This window comes from Ornithorhynchus anatinus, chromosome 17, assembly GCF_004115215.2.
Source record: "Ornithorhynchus anatinus isolate Pmale09 chromosome 17, mOrnAna1.pri.v4, whole genome shotgun sequence".
Classification (NCBI taxonomy): domain Eukaryota; kingdom Metazoa; phylum Chordata; class Mammalia; order Monotremata; family Ornithorhynchidae; genus Ornithorhynchus; species Ornithorhynchus anatinus.
The window spans coordinates 21,888,290-21,901,228 of record NC_041744.1 but is presented as its reverse complement, the minus strand read 5'-3'; the positions used below and the strand labels follow the sequence as shown (position 1 = coordinate 21,901,228).

Here is a 12,939-nt window from a genome sequence, read left to right as displayed (position 1 = left end):
CTCATTTCGCTCCTCTAATGCCGTCTTACCACTGTACCTCGATCTCGTCTCCCTCACTGCCGACCCCTCACCCGCTTCCTCCCTCTGGCCTGGAACTCCCTCCCTCTTCATGTCCAATGATCTTCCCACCTTCGAAGCTGTGTTAAAAATCACATCTCCTTCAAGAGGTCTTTCCCGACTAAGGCCTCATTTCCCCTCCTCCCTACTCCCTTCTGCGTTGCACTAGCACTTGGATCTGTACCCTTGATTCACCCCACCCTCAACCCTACAGCACTTATGTGCATAGCTCAAATTTTAATGTCTGTCTCCTGGTGGGCAGGGAACATGCCTACCAACTCTTATATCGTACTCTGCCAAGCACTTAAACCAGTTCTGCATGTAGTAAGCACTCCATAAATACGATTGATCAGCTGATGTTTTAGAGAAATGATAGAGGCAGCAGGATGATCTATGGACTGGAGCGGGGAGAGGCTGGAGGATGGGAGGTCTATGAGGAGGCCGATCCAGTAGCTGAGTCGACGTGTAGCAAGGGTTTGGGCCAGTGTGGTAGAAGTTGGAGCGGAAGGGAGGGCAGCCCTCAATAAATATGATTGACTGATTGATGTGGCTGGAAAGCAAGGGGTGGATCCTGGAGATGTTTTGCAGGATTTGGTAACTGACCGAATATGGGTATTGAAAGAGGGAGAGAGAGGGGTGTCAAGGATAATGTCAAGATGCAGGCGTCAGAGACGGGAGGAGTGAGGTGGGGTTGGCCACCAACAGAAATGATAGAGAAGTAGCGTAGCCTAACGGGAAGAGCACGGGCCCAGGAGCGGCCGTGCGGAAACACTCCCCAGTCTTGGGTGGTTTGCCCACTGAAAATGAGCTTGGGGAGTCGTCGAGGGTTTCGTCGAGCAGCCTCGCCCCTCTTCTGGCCCGCGGGCGCCTCCCTCCGCCATCCCGGTCCTCCCCCGCCGAACCCAGCTGCGTCCCGGGCCTCCGACGCGGAGAATTAAGGTGATGGAAAAGTAGAGTGCGGTTTTCGGGGAGAGGTCACGGACGCCTGCCCCCTCCCCCCCCCGCGCTCCCCCGGCCGTGGGCAGTGCTCTGATTACACTTCATTTAGGTAGCGGGAGCCCTCGGCAGGCCCAGCTGGGCCCCCTGTCCGCTCTCATCAAAGTTAATTTCCGAGCGAGGTGCCGCCGTCATGAACAAGTGCAGAAGGTTCCGCGGCGGCCCTGCCCAACCCGGAGGGCCCTTAATTAGCAGCATCGTTCAATCAGGACGCTTAACCTGCCACAGAGCAGAGCGGGGCATGTTCCCTCCCGCTCGGTCACTGGCCAGCCCGGATGCCCAGGGCCGCGACGGAGGCGGGAGAGGGCCGGGAGGAGGGAGAGCCGCCCCCAGCCTGGGGCTGGAGGTGCCTTTGGCTCCAAGACCCCGGATTGGAGGCGGGGAGAGGAGGCGGGAGGTGGAGCGAGAAGGCAAGGAGGTGAGGCCGAGGCCTGGTCCGCCCCGCTCCTTCCTCACTTGCCCCCTAGGGCCGTATCAGCTCCGAACCAGACGACCCCCGGTTCATCTTGGAATAGACCCCCGAATCTGAGGCCCCACCGGGTCCCGTGGCTCCTGAGGGTTTTGGCGGGCTCTTTGGAGTTTTGTTTTTCTTCTGAGGCAGATCTTGGAGGGATTGAAGGGTGGGTTTGTGGTAGCTTTTCTGGTGATGGGGAAGCAGGGTAACCAGTCATTCGTCTGGTTTGAGACCTGTCTGTCCCGCTTTCCGCCAATCTGTCCCCATCTGAGAAAACAACAGCACCGGATGTGTCTCTGCCCCAGATGTCTCTCTCTTGGACATCTCTCTGTTTCAGACATCTCCATCCCCGCTGCCACTGAGTTCCAAGGCTTGGGAATTGCTCAGTTTCTGACAAGTTGGGGGCTTTGTTTCCGCTCCTTGACGGCATCTTTGGAGCCTGGCGGCTTGGGAACGGGTCTGCAGAGGGAAGGCCCGGCAACCTTTCCCAAGCCCCCGAAGGATTGGGGGTTGATGATCCGGTAGAGGCCTGAACAAATCCTGGAGGGAGGAGAGGTGGGCTGAAAGGAACACTTCCCAGCAGGAATGACTCCAGCCCAGAGACCCCTTCCTTCTCCCCAGGACGGGAAAGGCAGTGGATGTCCCTGACCAGTTTGGGGTGGTAAGGCATCTCCTGAGAAGAACAGCCCCGAGAGGGTGGGTCTGACATCACAGTGAGCACGGAGTTTCTCCCTCTCTCTCTCTCACTCTTGCACACTCAGTATACAGCAGTGTTCTAGAGGCATCATAATAATAATAAATTTGGTACTTGTTGAACGTTTACTATGTGCCAAGCACTTTTCTAAGCTCTGCGGTAGATACAAGTTAATCGGGTTGGACACAATCTCTGTCCCACATGGGCCTCACAGTCTTACTTCCCATTTTACAGATAAGGTAACTTGGGCTCAGAGAAGTGAAGCGACTTGCCCAAGATGGCACAGCACACTAGTGGCAGAGCCGGGATTAAAAGTCAGGTCCTTCTAACTCCCAGGCAGGGAAGCATTCAATAGAAGAGGAAGTTACTCACGGTCCCTGCCCTCAAGGAAGCATCCAGTCAGATGTGTACCGGCACTCAGACTGTCGTGATTGCACCTAGAACTCTACTTTATGTCCAGAGAGGCTGCCCTGGCCGGGAACTTTCCCCATGAGCCTTCTAACCCTGCGCACCCAGACCTTGGCCAAAATCCACTTCTCTGGGCCTCATTTTCCTCATCTATAAAATGGCGATCAACTTCCTCTCCTTTCTCCCTCTTAGACTCGTCTACCCCAGCAAACTGTACGAGTTGAACGATTACTATTAGTTTTGTTAGTGGACCAGATCGGGGAAAAGCGCTTATTCCAGGACCTAGTTTGGGATCTTGTCAGACATTCGTGGGGTCGGTGAAAGCCATAACTAGGTAAGCACCAGTTATCTGCTCCTGATCCAAGGTAGAAATCTGAGTGCAGAACCTACAGATTCTCAGGAGCAGCATGACCTAATGGAAAGAGCATGGGCCTGGGTGGCGGAGACCCTAGTTCTAATCCTGGCTCTGCCACCTGTCTGCTCTGTGACCTTGAACAAGTCACTTAACTTCAATATCCCTCAGTTACCTCATCTCTTAAATGGAGATTAAGACCGGGAGCCTCAAGTGGGACTGTGTCCAACCTGATGGTCTCATAATAATAATAATAATAATGGCATTTGTGAAGTGCTTACTATGTGCCAAACATTGTTCTAAGCACTGGGATAGATACAAGGTAATCAGGTTGTTCCATGTGGGGTTCACAGTCTTAATCCCCATTTTACAGATGCAGTAACTGAGGCACAGAGAAGTTGAGTGACTTGCCCAAAGTCAAACAGCTGATAAGAGGAGGAGCTGGGATTAGATCCCATGACCTCCGACTCCCAAGCCCAGGCTCTTTCCACTAAGACAAGCTGCTTCTTACCCCACTACTTAGTACGGTGCCTGGCACATAGGAAGCGTTTAACAAATACTATTAAAAAAAAACAAATTTGGAAACTCATTGTCCCGGGGAGGAGGGGAAATCTTGGGATCCCCAGTCCAAGAGTCAGGGGGTGGGGGCAGGAGATCCCAGGGCCGCCTTGGAAAACGTGCGCAAGGAAACTCCAAAAAAATCCCCTTCATTGGTTGGCCGTAGAGGAGGGCACTGGGACCCCCGAGCCTTCCCTGGCCGCCTGGCTTGAAACGTGTCCATGTAGAGAGTGGCTTATGGCCTTCCCTAGTCACTCACTCCTCTGTGACCCCTGGGAATGACTTTTCCAGTGGTTCAGAGAACCTCGAAGGAAGGGGGAGAAGCATGGTCTAGTGGATAGCACAGGCCCGGGAGTCCCAACGACCCGGTTTCCAGTTTCGGTTTCGCCACTCGTCTGCCTTGTGACCTTGGCTAAGTCATGTCACTTTGCTGTGCCTCAGCTACCTCATCTCTAAAATGGAGATTTAAGAGCCCTAAGCAGAACGTGAACTGTTTCCAATCTTGTCTGTCGACCCCAGCGCTTAGTATAGAGTCTGGCGCATAGTAAGAGTTTAACAAATACCATAAATAAGGGGAAATGGGGGACTGGAACAAAGGAAAGATGGAGAGTTGCCTGCGCCTTAAGGGCAGAAACGTGAAATTGCTAACGGTGTGTTATATTTTTTGGTTTCTCCATTGAGCTTCGGGCCGCTCGGCAGCCACCCCCCTCCCCCACCGCTTCCTCCCGCCTCCACCGCGCACCGAGGCCACGGGCCTGGATGATATTCGCAGGGAGGCCGATTTCCTGGAATAAAGAAGTTCTTTAAGCTCCAAATCTTGGAACGGGCCCAGTGTGCCTGAACCGGCCCCCGGATTTTACTGGCATTTGGCTGGCGGGGTGGTTTCTGGAGTCCGACCTCATTGAGCGTGTTTCCCGACACCTTGAGCTGTATGGCACTGGACCGGCCGCCTTAAATCTTCGCATTTTTTCCCTCCTTGGGTTAAGGGCGTAAATAAACACACACACACACACACACACACACACACACGCTGGTTTCTAAAATAGAAGCCAGAAAGCAAGGGAGTGAAAGCATGAGCCACAGAGGGAACGGGGAGGCAGTTGGAGAGGAGAAGGGTGGACAAGGGTGGGAGGCCGGGCCTGGGCCTTGGGCCGAGTGGGAGTCAGGGGTCAGCGTCAGTGGTGGAAGTAGGGATGGGGACGGCAGACCTGAACAAACCGGGCCAGGCCCCGCAGGACTGAATTCGGAGCTGTATGAGGGGGACCCCTGCCCGGCCGGGTTTCTCCCCGCTGCAGCCAGAGACTCTGGGGTCCAGCGAGGGGGCTCCGGGGCAGCCCCTTGGGAGGAAGCGATTCTCGTTGGCAGGGGCCGATGGCAGGTTGCGAGGGGCGTGGCAGGTGAATGGCTCGGTCTGTGCTGAGGTCTCCGCTCTGCCGCTTCGTGGTTCCTGTCGGTCTGGACCCCGGCGGAAGGCCCGAGTTGGTTCTTCGGTCAGAGACTCTCACCCCTGATGAAATTTTTCCCTGCCTTCCAAAGACCTTTCGATCTATCAGGGTAACCTCTGAGCTACAGGGAACCGGGGGCCAGGGCCAAGACGAACCAGAGCGGCGACTGCTGCTTCCCATCTTCCCTTCTTCCTTTCAAGGATACCGGGGGCGGCCAGAGAAAAAGAAATGCACCCTTTTTTTTTTTTTTTTTTGGAGCGGGGACGTTGGTAATTAGTTTTTGGTTTTTTCCTTTGGTATTTGTTAATGGCTTACTATGTGCCAGCATTCTTCTAAGTGCTGGGGTAGATACAAGGTAATCAGGTTGGACACGGTCTACGTCCCACACGGGGCTCAGTCTTATTCCCCATTTTACCGATGAGGTAACTGAGGCATAGAGTAGTAAAGTGACTTGCCCAGAGTCACACACAGCAGACAAGCAGCACAGCCAGGACTAGAACACAGGTCCTTCTGACTCCCAAACCCGTGCTCTCTCCACTAGGCCACACTTCTTCTCAACGTGTTGGTGATTTTCCCCTTCGGGGCAGGAAAGGCGGAGGGGCCGACTCGTCTTCCCAGGGGCGAGGCACGAGCCGGGAGGACATTGGAACAACCGTCCGACCTCCCAGGTGTCTCCGCCCGCTCCCCCCATCTCTGGTCCCAGGGGCCTGGAGCACCACGAGCTCGGGCATCTTGTCTTGATTGTGCCGCGTTCACCGGGGCCAGCACGCTAAGAGCTCCGTGCGTGCACATGTTCCCTTTGTCCTTTCCCTTTGTTCGAGAGACCTGGGTTTGATTTCCGAACCAAGGTTTTCCCTGCTCCGGAGGGTTCTCGCCCCACTGCCACCCCCACCGGCGGCTGCTGTGCGAGACTGTCTGGGGGTTTATTTACAGAGTGATCTTCGTCAGGCAAGCCGGAGAGGATGCTGAGCCACATACACCCCACCCCCATCCCCAACCGCCCAGGGGGGAGCCCAGTGGCCTGCAGGAGGGGCTTGGGAGGACCCCGGGTCCTTTGAAAAGCCAAGTCATCCCCTCATTCATTCATTCAGTCATATTGAGTGACTTGCCAGCTGTGTCCACTTGCCAGCTGTGTGACTGTGGGCAAGTCGCTTCACTTCTCTGTGCCTCAGTTACCTCATCTGTAAAATGGGGATGAAGTCTGTGAGCCCCACGTGGGACAACCTGATCCCCCTGTATCTACCCCAGCGCTTAGAACAGTGCTCTGCACATAGTAAGCGCTTAACGAATACCATCATTATTATATTGAGTGCTCACTGTGTGCAGAGCACTGTACTAAGCACTTGGAAACTACAATTTGGCAACAGACAATCTCTACCCAACAACAGGCTCACGGTCTAGAAGAGGGAGACACAACAAAACAAAACAAGCAGACATCAATAACATCAAAATAAATAGAATTATAGATATATGCACGTCATTAATAAAAGAAATAGAATAAATATGTACAAATATACACAGCTGCTCCCCACTGGAGGACTCCCCAACCCCGTCCAGGCAGAGCCGGAAAGCAGAAACCCTTGGGGACGATGGAGCCGCGGGAGATCCGCTCTGAATTTCCCGATGAGCGAGCCAGCGAAGATGGGTCCCCCTACTTAGAGAAGCAGTGAGGCCCAGTGGCAAGAGTCTGGACCTGGGTTCTAATTCCGGTCCACCACTTGCCTGCTGGGTGACTTTTGGACCAGTCTCTTCACTTCTCTATGCTTCATTTTCTTCATCTCTGCAGTAGGGGTTCAGTTCCTGTCGGGGCTATGAAGGATAGACAGCCTCAGAGGGAGCCCTAGGAGGGAGAGGGGTTCTGTTTGACCTGAGAATCTTGTATCTACCCCACGCTTAATACAGTGCTTGGCACCTAGTAAGCACTCAACACATACTACTCCTTTTGTCCTTATTGCCATTATTATTATTATACTGTTATTACATCCCCAGGTTCAGAGCTCTCTGACAACACCTGATGATGCCACCCCCTCAAAGGCAGCGGTCCAACTCTGTCGGGCCCTCGGGGCTCAAGATTTCTCACAAGAAACAGTGTCTTGGGGCCTGAAGTTTCTCTGGCCGAAGGAGAGCCTTCTGTGAGGCGAATAGGCTGTGGGATGCATTCAGCGCTCACTGTATGCTAAATGCTGGGGTAGAGATGAGCTAATCAGATCAGACACAGTCCCTGCCCCATAGGAAAGGGAAAACAGAAGTCTGATCCCCGTTTTACAGATGAGGAAACTGAGGCCCGGAGAGATTAAGCGGCCGGCTTCAGGTCACACAGCAGACCGGGGGTGGAACCGACCTTCTGTTCCTTGGTCTGGAGTTTCCACGTTGTCTCCTCTCTGGCCATGGCCACGCGCGAGTCCGTGCTTTCTCCTCCCGGCCGGGTGGCCACCCGCCCACCTCCCCTCTGTCACCTTGAGCCCGGAAGACCCTCGACGGTGGGACTCTGTGACGGGCCGGGGGCCAGGTGGAGGATAGGGGTCTTGGGGACCGGACCGTCTGGCAGACCGATGCCATCGGTCCCGGGGAAGCTGCCTGCCTTGGCAGCGGTTAGAGCGGAGAGTCCAGACCGGGTTCCCTTACCTGGGGCCCTACTGGCACCACAATTCCTCTACCCCAGAACCTGCCAAGACTTGATCTGATTCAGACATCAAATTGTACAGCTGTGTACCTGGAGCAAGTCACTTGACTGCCCCGGGTCTCCATTTCCTCATCTGTAAGATGGGAATTGAGAACTGTCCTTCTCCCATAGACTGTGAACGGGGGCAGAGTCCAACCCGATGGTCTTCTATCCACCCAGCGTTTGGCTGAACAAGCACGTCCATCGTAATACGAAGCCCAGAGCGAGAACGCTCGGGAGAGGACTCCGTCGGCCGCGATCCAGCGGCAGTGGCTGTCTCCATGCTCCCAGAAGGGACGTTAGCATCCTTTTAAGGGGAACCATTTTAAAGGCGGGGTGCGGGGTGGAAAATAACCCCGCGTTCTCAGAAGGTGTAGATTTATTTACTGTAGTTAAAGCGTAATTAGTTCTCGGGGGAGAGCGTAGCCTTTAAACAGCTTTATGGCCACCATATTGGTTTGCTAAATAATCAGAAACTTCTGTTTTTATTCTCGTCTCGAAGTCGGACAAAAGCAGCCCCCGTGTAAGGAGAAACAAATGTCAGAATTGCTGGCTGCCCGTCACCTCGGGACCTGCAGGATGCCCCGACGGGCAGGGCGAGGGTTCGGGGAAACCCCTGTGAGCTCGGGGGCCTCCCTGCCACGTGGGGATGGGGCCGATCCGCAGGGTGTCTCTCTGAGCAGCCTCTTCTCGGCCCCCAGGCCTCAGCGGGAGGTGGGGGGGAACTGGGTCCAGGGGATGCACGTGAAGGGGGATCCCGCCTTGCCTGACCGGCAACTTTCTCCCATCTGCAGATTGATGCTCGAGACACCGGCGGAGATGGGGCTCGTCGCCATCGCGGGCCGCCAGACGCAGGGCCGAGGTCAGTGACCCCTCAGTTCCTCTGGCAACTCTGGGGCTTGAGCTTGGAGGTCCTCGTTGGCCCTGGCCGGGCCCCGGCAGGTGGGCAGGTTGGGGGGCCAATGGGTCGGGCCACCAGGCGGGGGGCCTCAGCCGCCGGTTGTTGTCGTTGCAGGCCGCGGTGGGAACGCTTGGCTGAGCCCGGTGGGCTGTGCCCTGTCCACGGCCCTCCTCTCCGTGCCTCTGGCATCCCACCTGGGGCAGCGAATCCCCTTTGTCCAGCATCTGGTGTCCCTGGCCGTGGTGGAGGCGGTGCGGACAATCCCTGGCTACCAGGTATGTGCTTCCCTCCGGTCTGGGGGCCTTTGGTCCTGGAGCCACTGCCGGACCTTGCGGGCTCTCGATCTGGTGCCCGCCCTCACCTGGCTCGGCCGTTTTCCCCGGAAGACCGGGCGAGCCATCCGGCTCGGACGGCTCGAGCTCGCCGAAGCCCCTGCTTGGGACGAGACCCGGGCCCCATGAGCCAAGACCTTGTCCACCGCCTCTCTTAGAGGAGCTAGCGGCCTCCCCACGGGGACCTCTGCCCCAGGCCCCGGCAGCCACGGCCCTCCTCTCCCCGGCTCGGGTCCACAGGCGCCGTCGGCTTTCCTGCCGGGCCTCTGACCAGCACCAGGGCCTCCCAGAGGAGATTGAGTCAAACCGCACCCCCGGCAGCTGGCTCCCCTCACCGGAATCGGCCGGGGCGGAAGCCGTAACGAGTGGTTTCCCTGACCGGCCCGGGTCGGCTCCTGCGGTCAGGGTTTGGTGGGAGGTGGGTGGGATTCCAGGATTTTGCCCACTCGCCGCCCTAACCTTTGACCGGTAGTGACCCCGAGGCCCAGCCACGCTGGGACAGCTTGCCGGGACAGGGCAGCTCCAGCGGCTCCTGGACGCAGCTTCCAGAGGCACTCGGGCGACCCTCCCCATGGGATGGCCGTGGCTGCCTCCCAACTCTGACAGAAAGGCAGAGGAGGCTCCGGGCGGGCAGCAGGAGCAGAAGGAGGAGGGATGCCCATTTGGCGAGGTGTGGTGAGGTGCCCCAGCCAGTCCCAATCGGAGGGGGCCGTGCCAAGTTTATCGCAGGGACCCTTGAGCGTGACCCGTCGGGCCGATGCCGGGCCGCCCACTCCCTGGCCACTTCCGGGATGCCGGCCTTCCCGGTGCCTTCCGACCTGCTGTCTTGACCTGCACCCTGCTTCCTGCTCTGACCCTTCCTCCCGCTCCCCTTCTTGCTACACCCCGAGTGGGTCCGCCGCCTCGCCCACATGAGGATGTATAGTCGGCGAGGGCAGGGATCCTGGATCAAGCTTCTGGCCTACTCCCCAGCACTCAGCGTAGGGCTCAGCACGCTCGGTCGACCACCCCCGACTGACCGAGGCTCTTTATCTAGGACATCGACTTACGGGTGAAGTGGCCCAATGATATTTACTACGGTGACCTCCTGAAGCTGGGCGGGGTACTGGTCAATTCCATACTTCTGGGGACCACTTTTTATATTCTGGCCGGTAAGTACCCCACCGCCTTGCCCGAATTCCTTGGGGTCGGCACAGTTCTTCGAGGGGAGACAGAGAGTTCTGCCTAATTCTCCCTGCATCTCTTGACGCTTCTGAGCCTGGGGGGAGCCTTAGGCTTCGGCAGGGCTTGTCTGGGATGGGGACGGGGAGGATGACAATGACCACCTTGCCCTCCCTCATCTCACCGTCTCGTTCTCGCTGTTTAGGGTTTGGAGTGAACGTGAGCAACAGCAACCCCACCGTCTGCATCAACGACCTCATCGAGGAGCACAACAGGAAGCACGCGGGCGGACTCCCGCCCCTGCACGCCGACGCGCTCATCGCCCGGACCCTGACCGCGCTCGAGGGGCTGCTGGACGCATTCCAGGCCCGAGGCCCTGACGGCGTCTTGCCCCTGTACTACAAATACTGGCTGCACAGGTCGGTTCCACCCCCTGACCCTTCACCCCCCACCCACGGTGCCCTTCCCCTGTAGCACAGGTACCGTCGTCTCAGACAGGTGCCACCCTCTGACCCCTCACCCACGGCATCCTTGCTCTGTCCTTCGAGTACCGGCCACGCAGATCAGTGGCCCCCTCTGACCCTTCAGCCACACCGTCCTTTCCCTGTCCTATAAATACCGGCCCCGTAGGTCAGTGCTGCCTTCTGACCCCCACCCTTTGACCCTTGGCTCCTCCCGCCCACCGGCCGTGGTGTCTCCTTCCCCTGAAGCCCAAGTAGTGGCCATGTAGTTCAGTCCCACCCTCTGACCCATCTCCCCCCGGACCTTAGTGTCGTCCTCCTGTAGCACAAGTACTGCATTCATTCATTCATTCATTCATTCATTCATTCATTCATATCTATTGAGCGCTTCCTAGGTGCAGAGCACTGTACTAAGCGCTTGGAATGTACAATCCGACAACAGATAAAGTCCCTGCCCAAGAACGGGCTTGCAGTCTAAAAACACGCGTGCACCCATGTGCGCACCACATGTGGAGATCGGCGCTGCCTTCTGGCCTCGGACCCCTAACCCCTTCCGACCACAGTGTCCTTCCCCTGCAGCACAAGTACCGGCCATGCCTACGGGTCCCCCCCCGACCCCTTCCCCTCTGGCACCCCCTCAACCCCCGGCCGTCAGCTGGCCTCCCAGGCCAGCGCCTCCTGACCCCGGGTCCCTCCATCCGAGCGGCTCGGCTCTTGCGTCCGCCCCGTCCAGGGGCCCTCGGGCTAGCGGCCGCCTCTTTCCTTGCAGCGGCCAACAGATCCGCCTGGGCGGCGACTCCGGGCCCCTGGCCTGGGTGGTGGGGCTCGACGACTCGGGGTTCCTGCAGGTCCACCGCGAGGGCCAGGGCATCGACACTGTGCATCCCGACGGCAATTCCTTCGACATGTTGCACAATCTCATCCTCCCCAAACGGCCGTAGGCCCGCCCGCGGCGGGGCCGGGGACCGGGGGCCCGGGCCGGGAAGTCCTTCCGGCGCAGACTCCGGAACCTGCCGGAGTTTGGGTTTCCCTCTCTCTCCCGTGGCTCTTGTGGTGGCTTGTCTTTGGAGCGTCGGGCCTGTTTTTCTCGAGCGAGATGGGGAGTGGCGTCCCGAGGGAAGGGCTCCGTCCTGGGAGCGACCGCGGCCTTTCCCAGCGGGATCCCGCCCCGCTCTGTCGCGCGGAGAGGGCCGGCGGTCGAACCGTACCGTTTCCCCTCACCGTGGGTGTCGCCAATACATGGACAAAGTGACCCTGGTGCCCCGCGGGCACGTGTGACCAGCCATGTGTGGCTGGGAGGGCGGGGTCTCGTCCGAGTGTGCGAGAGTGTGTGTGTGTGTGTGTGTGTGTGTGTGTGTGTGTGTAGGTAGCAGGGGGTGGTGGTGTTAAAGGGAATTCTGCCCGTACACATGGGGGTTGGTGATAGGAGTGTGGGCAGCAGGGGGTGGCGGTGGTGGCCAGAATTCTGTCCATGCACACAGGGTGGCAGGTGGGTACGTGGGTGGCAGGGGTGCAGGGATTCTGTCCATGAGGTTAAGGGTGGCGGATGGGCGCGTGGGCATCAGGGGATGGCAGTGGTGGAGGGGATTCTTCCCGTGTACCCGAGGCGCGGGGGCGGTGGCGGTGGCTGCCGTGGGGCTGGGGCCGGGGGTTCCGGGGGCAGGGAGACCTAATGAGAAGCAGGTTGGGTTTTGGTCGGTGACTTAGCGCCGTCCCAGACGCTCTGCGTCGGGGGAGACGTGATCATTTCATTTCCTCTCTGCAAATGAAAACTAATGAAGTGCGGGGCCCGGCGAGGCTACTGCCCCGTGGCCGCCCGGAACCGGCGCTCGAGCTCCCTGCTTCCGGCTTGCCGGAGAGCTTTTCCTAATGACGACGATGGCGATTCTGGTATTGGTTAAGCGTTTACTAGCTGCCTAACACTGTACTAGCACTGGTAGACGAAAGAGCATCATGTGGCCCCCGGAGCTTGCGGGCTATGTAAGAGGGAGAACGGCTATTGGATCCCCATTTGGCTGATGAGGGAACTGAGGCCCAGATGCGTGAAGTGACTTCTTTTCTTTCTTCTTTATGGTATCTGTTAAGCGCCTACTAGGTGCCAGGCACCGTACTAAGCGCTGAGGTAGATGCAAGCTAATCAGATTGGCCACAATCCATGTCCCAAATGAGTTTACAGAATTAATTCCTGTTTTCCAGATGAAGTAACTGGGAACTGAGGACCAGAGAAGTAAAGTGACTCTCCCAAGATCACAGAAGCAGCACGGTGTAATGGCTAGAGCGCGGGCCCGGGAGTCAGAAGGTCGTGGGTTCTAGTCCCGGCTCTGCCACGTATCTGCTGTGAGATCTTGGGCAGATCACTTCTCTGTGCCTCAGTTTTCTCATCTGTAAAATGGGGATTGACCCCCCTCATGGGACGGGGACTGCATACAACTGATTTGTGGGTATCCACCCCAGTGTT

At 57.7% G+C, this 12,939-nt stretch overlaps 1 protein-coding gene across 1 annotated transcript in view; it reads left to right on the top strand.

Moving 5' to 3' along the window:
- HLCS (holocarboxylase synthetase) overlaps window positions 1-12,465 on the top strand; it is a 73,106-nt gene extending 60,641 nt beyond the window's left edge. The window contains exons 7-11 of the mRNA XM_029082771.2: window positions 8,421-8,488; window positions 8,642-8,802; window positions 9,896-10,010; window positions 10,226-10,439; window positions 11,251-12,465. Coding sequence (XP_028938604.1) covers window positions 8,421-8,488; window positions 8,642-8,802; window positions 9,896-10,010; window positions 10,226-10,439; window positions 11,251-11,422 — 730 coding nt within the window. The 3' untranslated portion in view covers window positions 11,423-12,465. The remainder of the gene's footprint in view (window positions 1-8,420; window positions 8,489-8,641; window positions 8,803-9,895; window positions 10,011-10,225; window positions 10,440-11,250) is intronic.
- Window positions 12,466-12,939: the final 474 nt, after the last annotated feature.